This window comes from Amphiura filiformis, chromosome 7 (assembly GCF_039555335.1).
Source record: "Amphiura filiformis chromosome 7, Afil_fr2py, whole genome shotgun sequence".
Lineage (NCBI taxonomy): Eukaryota > Metazoa > Echinodermata > Ophiuroidea > Amphilepidida > Amphiuridae > Amphiura > Amphiura filiformis.
Window position 1 is genome coordinate 16,953,120 of NC_092634.1, and position 8,614 is coordinate 16,961,733.

The 8,614-nt window shown below is 37.4% G+C and overlaps 1 protein-coding gene across 1 annotated transcript in view; it reads left to right on the forward strand.

Annotated features, from left to right (window-relative positions):
- LOC140156810 (uncharacterized) overlaps positions 1-7,804 on the forward strand; it is a 45,249-nt gene extending 37,445 nt beyond the window's left edge. The window contains exons 3-6 of the mRNA XM_072179793.1: positions 619-687; positions 2,360-2,512; positions 3,155-3,280; positions 7,267-7,804. Coding sequence (XP_072035894.1) covers positions 619-687; positions 2,360-2,512; positions 3,155-3,280; positions 7,267-7,497 — 579 coding nt within the window. The 3' untranslated portion in view covers positions 7,498-7,804. The remainder of the gene's footprint in view (positions 1-618; positions 688-2,359; positions 2,513-3,154; positions 3,281-7,266) is intronic.
- Positions 7,805-8,614: the final 810 nt, after the last annotated feature.

Sequence of the window (8,614 nt, forward strand, 5' to 3'; positions counted from 1 at the left end):
AATTGTTTTTGTGTCTTTTTGATGTTGCAGACATATAGATACTGAAGAAAACATGCATAAAAGTAACAAGAGTCAATTAAAAAATGGTGATTTTTATCAAATTAGTGCAAAATCACTCAAACAATAATATTACTAAGCCTAAACGTCTAAGCATTTGGCTGAAAAAGGACCCCTAAATGGCGATGCCTTCTGAAAAAGTACCCCTTTTTCAAAAGACGTCGACGACGCTGTGTGGTGAAAAATATACCCTTTTAGACGTTTTTCTTGGACACGGGTGCGTAGCAAGTCAAGTAGTGAGTGAGCCCCCCCCTGGATTTAATTCATCTTCCATGTAATTCATTCTCAAGGCCCTGATTTGGCAGTTCAATATCCAATACTAAAATTCCATATCATATCGTAACAATACTTGCCATGTCATCGATATCTACACTACTTTCATCTTATTTTTTCGGCATAAATTTCAGATACATTTCTTCTGTGTTATTTTAACAACGTCACAGATATTTGTGCCATGGAACTGTGATAAAATTCTGGAATTCATGAGACTTGCTTCAAGAGAAAAGACATTAGGCGTAAGCGTTTCCTAACTCATGAACTTATTGTTTTTACTCTTCTCAGTACATTTTAGCTGGAAGTTTATGGATTGCATCATCAGTGGAGCGAAGGAATAGACAAGGGATGAACAAGGTCAGACTTATACTATTTATGACAAAGAATAATAATTAGCCTACGTTGAAAAGCAAAAAGAATCGGGAAATTTATACAGAGCCTTAATACCACAAGATTCCTATTGCAGCCACCTCCAGAGGTACACTGGCTCGCAGCTACTTCACTGGTATGGTACACACATCGGAATAACATGGACACTAGACACACTGGTACTGCAATGGTACTGCACTGGAATACTTGAGTAGCCACAAAGTAGCTGGGTAGCAGCGTAAACCATTGGACCAACAGCAATAGAAATCTGATAGTGTATTTCAAACCTGCATTAATTTGGTGAGATGATAGCTTGGTTCTTTACCAGAGTAATAGGGGAAGCTCTTTCTATCGCCTTTAGCCATCTAACTTGTACTTGTACGTTGTATGTTAACCTTTTGACCTTGTCTCCGTTCATAAAATTCGTCGTTTAATTTTAGCATTATTAGAAACAAGAGGTGGAAGCACCTGAACATTTTGTAGTATCCATCCAGCCGTCAGGTCGGAATCAAAGCTGATCACTCTACTTCTGACGTACATATCACCATGCCTCACTCAACCACAGAAAAGAACCAATGGTTGTCTTCCTCGACATCAGTGAAGTCTTCGATCGTGTCTTCCATCCAGGTTTTCAGACCAAACTTGCTGCCCTTGGCTTTTCTGAAACATGGCTGATTAAAAAACTATCGCCGATCGATCATTGAAATATATCTTGAATGGGAACAAAACAAGCGTGACGCTGACCAATGCAGGGGTGACCCAAAGCTCTATGTAAGGCCCTTATTGTTCATCATACTCCTCGATGACATCTCATAACCCCTTGTAAATAAGAAATTCTCTATGTTGGTGATGCTACCATATTCTATCCTTCATCAGCTCCAAGAAATACATGTACCAAGCTGCTGCATCACTAACCCGGATCTCAAAACAGCCAAAACAATGGGCTAAACCATGGCGCTTATTACTGTTTGGTGCCACCAATGTAAGACCAGTACTATCTTCAATATTGTAGGTGTGCTGAGGATAACCACTGACTTAAACTTCTTTGAACAGCAGTAATCTGTCATGGAATCTATGCGGTTGACAATAAAATGACCAAAACAGCTGACCAGAAATGCTAGAGGTTGGGCTTTCTTCGAAACATGTTCTAAGATGGAGTATGCCAGCACCGCATTGTTTGGTGAAACATACTAACATATATCTACCTAGCTCAGTTCGATTCCATCCAAAAAAGAGCTAAGCAAATCATTGGACTGCCAGAGGGGGAGTTTGTGGACCTCCGCATATGGTTGGGCTTTCTTCGAAACATGTTCTAAGATGGAGTATGCCAGCACCGCATTGTTTGGTGAAACATACTGACATATATCTACCTAGAAAAGAGCTAAGCAAATCATTGGACTGCCAGAGGGGGAGTTTGTGGACCTCCGCATTCAACCACTTCATCAACAGAGGAAAGGTATAGAGATCTGTTAGTTTCGTACTATATCAAACCTTGTCTTCCTGTGCATATCCCTGCTATCAGATCACCTGCTGCCTTCAGCAATGAGATTCGTCCATCTTGGAGCAGCCTTTACAAATTACTCGGTTTTTACTGTTAATGCATAGATATATGTCTTGAAATTTTTTTTCTTTAATAACCTCACTTCTTTTTCAATTTCAGATGGTGGGCTTTACTGTTTTTTGCATTATGTCAGTAATAGGCGCCTCTATCACAGTGAAAGAAGAAGGCCTTAATCTCCATTGGCATTTTGAGTTTTCCCGTGTCTGTTTTGATCCAGACGTTCCCAGTGATTATGATTACGACAATGAAAGGGTAAGTAGGTCTGCATCAAATTATTCATTTTGCAATGTGTGGGTAATAGTGTGGTATAACGCATATGGAAAATACAACTTCAAATGCTTTTTAGAAACTTCATAGATGTGACATCTGCAAAAATCCAGGTTGTAATTTCACACACAAACAAACTTCAATACAGATGATGGTGATTTCTGAAAATGCCCCATCTTTTTCTCCCTGGTATTGAGAAAAAACGATATGCAAAATAGGTGAGCCTGAGATTGCCAAAACATTGCTCTAGGAAATTTGTCATTTGACCTTTTTGCCTTTAACTCGAGAACAGTACATCGCAGATATGTCGAACTATACTTTTTCTGAATGGTTATGACCAGTATGGGAATACTTTGGCGTGATTTTTGACAAATATTAGCAATTTTAAAATTCAACCCGTGTATAAAGTTAAATGACCTTTTAAACATGTTTCCCCCACAGGAATTAACCTGTAATTGGGAAGCATAATTTTAAAAATACCAAATTAGCTTGTAGACCTACATGTTGTAGTACGATAGTTGCCACTTTACTCCAAATTTCAGACATCTCCTGGTCTTGTAAAAGGACCTAAATTCACGTGTCTATCTGATTTACATAATTGATTAACATAACCTTTTCTTTTTACAGTGCAAAGATTATTACTTCAGTATTGCTGCTATTGTAATAGGAAGTGTTGCGTTTGTACTTAGTATCGCTGGTAGCATAATTGCATGCCAAAAGACCTGCTCGTGCAATGAAACCTTTAATGAAGAGGTAGGTATAGCATTTGAACACTTTTCAAAGTGAATAAAATCAAATTACCTTCGCCTTAAATCTTAGCCTTAAATCACAGCCTAAAGGGCCATGCGGACTCCTAATATGCCATATTTGGTCAGCAAGTATTCGTTATTCTATTTAATTTTTTTTCTTCTAACGATGGTGTGTTGACGGAAAATTAATTACATGTTATGTTTAATGTCTGGTGAAAATATGAAAATATAGTATCGATTTAACATCATCAAACATTCGTTAGAAGTTCAATATTATTACAAATAGAATGGGAGTATTATACAAATATTGACTGCTATGAGGGCACAGTTAAAATTATAGGCCGAGGTGATGTCAAAACCATGATACAGTAGTCATGGTTTTGACATCACCGAGGGCCTATAATTTTAAACTGTGCCCCGAATATGCTTAAAAGCAGTCAATATTTGTTTTATATACCGAATAATATAGATTCTTCTCATTTGATTGGTTAAAAGATTTCCTGAATGACAAGGCCTACAAGCTTTTAACTGCATAGGCCTTAAGCTTAAATGCACACAGTGCATGCAAGAGCAAGGGTGCAGAATTTGGACCGATATCTACCGATTTCATATCTAAAACAAACCTACCGCTTCTGTGCTAACATCACACACTGCCGAGTCTCCAGCTCGTAGTAATTTGTCTAAAAAGTGACATTTGGCAGGTATAAATCCTTGATATGTAACAGATTGTAAACAACACTGCACTCACTACGCCGCACAGTGGGCCAGAATCGCCTCAAAGTGTGCCAAAATTATAAACGGACAATCAAACGCATACAAACACGGTAAAATGACTATATTAGGGGTTTTCGAGACTGCAGAATTCAATGGAAGCATTTTTAGAAATGTATGACGTCATCAAAATGCTGAACGGTGATTGGTCGATTATTTTTACAACAGTATTTCAAATGATACATGTTAAAATTTTAATTGAAAAAGCAAAATAGGGGTTCCAAGGGGTGCAAAATTCAATGATGACATTTTGGAAAGCGTATGACGTCATTAACATGCTGATATATGATTGGTCAATTATTCCTCCCGCAGTTATTCAAATGCCTGTGTAAGAATTATTATAAAAACTTTCAAATCGGGGGTTTGGGGGGTTTTAAGGACTGCTGAATCCAATAGAGTCATTTTCCAAGGCATATGACGTCATTAAAATAACGAGCCGTGATTGGTTAATTACTCTTACAACAGTGATTCAAATGTCCGATTGGAAAAGTATTATCAAATAGCATATTCAAGGTTATACGGATTGCAAAATTCACTGACGGCATTTTCTAATACGTATGACATCAATAAAATGCAGACATTGTAATTGTTTAATATTAGCAAACAAACAACCAGCCAGACTAAATGTTGGGGATGGGGCCGGGGGTGGGGGCAAAATTTGTAGGTGATTCTTCCTGCCGGACTCCAAAACATTGCCTTAAACGTAATTTTGGCCCTAATTTGCAACCCATCAATATACCAATTTCCTTTAAAAAGCAACCAATTTTGCTCAAATTGGGTGCTTTTACCAATATGTTTATCAAAATACACAATAATACTGGGCGTTTTCGTCTATGGTGAAAATTAACCCACCCATCGCTTTACCAAAATTGGCAAAAAAGCACCTCAAAAGGCAAGCACATATTAATACGTATATCATGTCAATGGAAGATCCCCACCCCGGATGTTATAACTTCAACGTTATCACAAACGACACTTAATAATTTGATTCAAATTGCAATTCTCCATTACAGACACGTGATTTGATCGTTCGCTATATAGGCGAATGTGAATTGGATCTTTTGAAGTAGGCCTAGACGTAGGCCTAATACCAAATTGGCAGACCATGGGGTTCTTGTGTCTTGAGTTTCTTTCATAAATTCTATAATTTATATGGATGTTCAAAGCAGGATAGAATGTGCATTTATAGCATATGCCTTATGATGCTGCGTATAACAGTTACTCAGCTCGGGCTCTTTTTCTTCTAAAAGATCATGTGCTTTCCTTTTCTTTGAACGATCGACAGTGCCTCCCACATTTTCTATGGACGTCTCGGCCCTCCAAGGAGGGCCGAGACGTCCATCTCGGCTGGTGCTGGTGCTGATGAAGTTCCTTCAGAATGAGAAGTGCTACGAACCTCTGCAGCTGGAAGTTCAGCTGCTGTATTGGAGTTCTTCATTAAATGTCAGTTTCCGGTTAAGCCAATCTTTATTTTGAGTGTGAAATGATCCACATAATGTCTACAGTGGGACAGTTATTCAATCGTTCACGTAAACGATAAAGAATGCTTTTTACTGTCTTTTAATACATTTCAAAATGTTAAGTTATGTTATCTGGAAGTTCAATTCTATGATGAATGTACAAACATGGTATGATAAATTTATATCTGAAAGTGAGCCTACTGAGCAGCATAAAAAAAGTTTTTGACAATGATTCCATGATTTTGCTTTATCTCGATTAATGATGTTTTAAAATATTAAGACCTTATATGCAATTTCTTACGGCAGAGTTGTAGTGAAAACCGCAAATCCCCGGGGTATTTAAGCAATATGAGGGCGCTATGCACATGACATGATAAACCCGTACGCCGTACTGATCCATCAAAATCAGCTGAAATGTGAGCAAATAGGGTACATTATATGGACCCTGGAATGCAGGCTGGCAAATATTTGCAAAAACAATTGCCATCAACATAGTTCTAAGACTTGTCTACAAATGATAACATTAATTTTTGTACAGGAATCGACAGGAATCCAAACTAAATTTCTATTTTTTCCCAAAAATGCATATTTTTACCATATTTCACCAAATTAGCCCCTCATTACTCCTGATTAATACAATTATTTATATTTTGGCTTTAATGATCTGGTTTGACTACTATTAGGTATGACATATACACAATGGTAAGACAACAGTTTCTCATTTACTAATGTTAGATTAGTTGTTTTCAAAATTCACACTTTTACCATTTTAAGAGAAAATATGACACTTTTGGGTCAAATTTATGACTAAACGATACTTATGAAATCCATCGAAACATAAATTATGGGCCAAATAATATACTTCAGAATGTTTTCTTTCTAAAACAACTGAAAAAGTTTGGAAATTCCACATTCACCAAATTTGAATTTTGGCACACTTTGATTCCGCCCTGGCCCACTGTGCGCCGGCCGGTGAAAGATCGTCGTCTGCGAGGAGAGGTCAAAGTCATCGCGAACTGTGACCGCGATAGTCTCGGCCGTATAGTGGGTGCGCAATATATACGAGCGATCTGTGTATTCGGGGTTGCGAATATCCAATTATTTTCGGGGCACAGTTGATTCTATGCCCGGGGCACAGTTGTTGCTTATGACGTCATCTTGATAGAAAAAGGGGGCACAGCTATTTTAATGACTCCACTTTTAACCAATCAAATGAGAGGAATCTATATATGAGGTATATAAAGTTTATTAAATAACGAAGACATGTTGCATCGAATAATCTACATCCACTATTATAAAGTCTGTAGGGGCCTTAATACCTGGACCTAAGACTCAAGCAGAATGTGCTACATACATACAACTTCAGGCGGTATCCGAAGTACCCCTCCTCCCCTGCAAATTGTCAAAAATGTCCAGTATAAAATTGTCCAAGAAGGTCCAAATTAGACAAAATTAATTAGCAACAGAACCACTTCAGGGAAGTGAAGTCCATTTCTAAAATTCTTTTTTCGCATGCATGCGATTTGCAGGGGAACGACGGGGTCAATATTCTGGAAACAACGCACCCACAAAAAAAATCCTGTTTACTGGCCTTGAGTGTATGTTATATAGCATTTATTAACAAAATTATCTAAATCGTGTAAATCAAAAAGAATTCTCAATAAAAGTGATGGAATTAATGCATAAAGTGTTAACTTCAAATTGTGAGTGATTTTATGATCCGTGAATATTGACTGACTTGTTTCTGCCTTTTAACCAGGATATTGATCGCAGTCAATACACATATTTGCATAACCAACGACAACTCCAGTGCCAATCCAATCAACGAATGCAAGGTACTCAACACATTGAACATAGAGATTTACAACAGCCCCCACCGTATCACTGTAACCAATTCAACCAGAGTTCGCTAGCAGATCAGGACAATGTACAAAACCAGCAGCCAACACCATATAGCTACAATATACGTAGTCAGGACACAAATATGTAGGCATATTTTGAATAAGTCACGATTTAATATAAGATTTCGAGTTCTCGAGTATTATCTAATTTGCTCAAGTATTCGACGTAGAAGTATTGATATGAGTAATAGCGATGGTTCTGCACTATATTTAGCTATTTTGTCCTGCACAATTGTATAATAACAAGCTGCACTCATAAACTGTACATATGTGTGCAATCTTAGATTGAATGCGATAACGCCCTTTTCAAAGACACTAATCTTACAGGTGCGAGTGATCAACATGATGTGAAATAGAATTACTACCCAGATCTTTATCCCCGTTCTTTGATTATCTATTGTATGTACAGTGCAAAGAGACGGTGTAACGTCTAATGTAAGTCAATACGGCATTCAAAAATAGAGTAGATCCATCGCTATTGTTACGAGTCGCTTAATGACTCAAGGCAAAAAACACCTTTTCCCAAATTCACTTCAGAATGCACAACAAAACACACTAATTAATTAATTTAACAATACCTAAGTCTTTTAACCAAAAGAAAAGTATGATTTAACAATATTTTATTAACTCAACATAAATACACATACAATCATACAGATACACTCATTTAGCAAAGTTACTTATCCGGCCGCCTTCATCTTGTAGTTGATTGTAAAGTTTTTGTTCTCAGTGTCCTTGATGTATATCCTGAATCACTTGTCCTGCGAAGATCACTGTTCAGCGAAGTCCACTGAAGACTTGCATTTATAATCCTATGCGTAAATTCCTTTGCGTATAAAATCCTCGCTCAGAAATGATGCTGCTTTCTCCACACTTAACTCCTTGCTCAATTCTCCAAACACTTGACTCCTTGCGCCGTTCTCTCTCCAAAATGGTGCTGTTATCACCTTTCACACAATTAACTCAGGAAGCAGTTGTACCCCCCGTTTCCACTCAACAAACACACTGGCTATAATTCAAAGGACAATTGGACAGTGCTTTAACATGTACAGGGTGTAACAATAAAATTTGTACAATTTTGAAAATACAATGACACAAGTATGCCGCTTATGTTGTGGTTTGATATTTATATGTCTATCAAGATAATTTCTTTAGCCATCAGCTAAGCTTTGTTTCAATAAAATCGACGGTATAAAAGTGAAGATA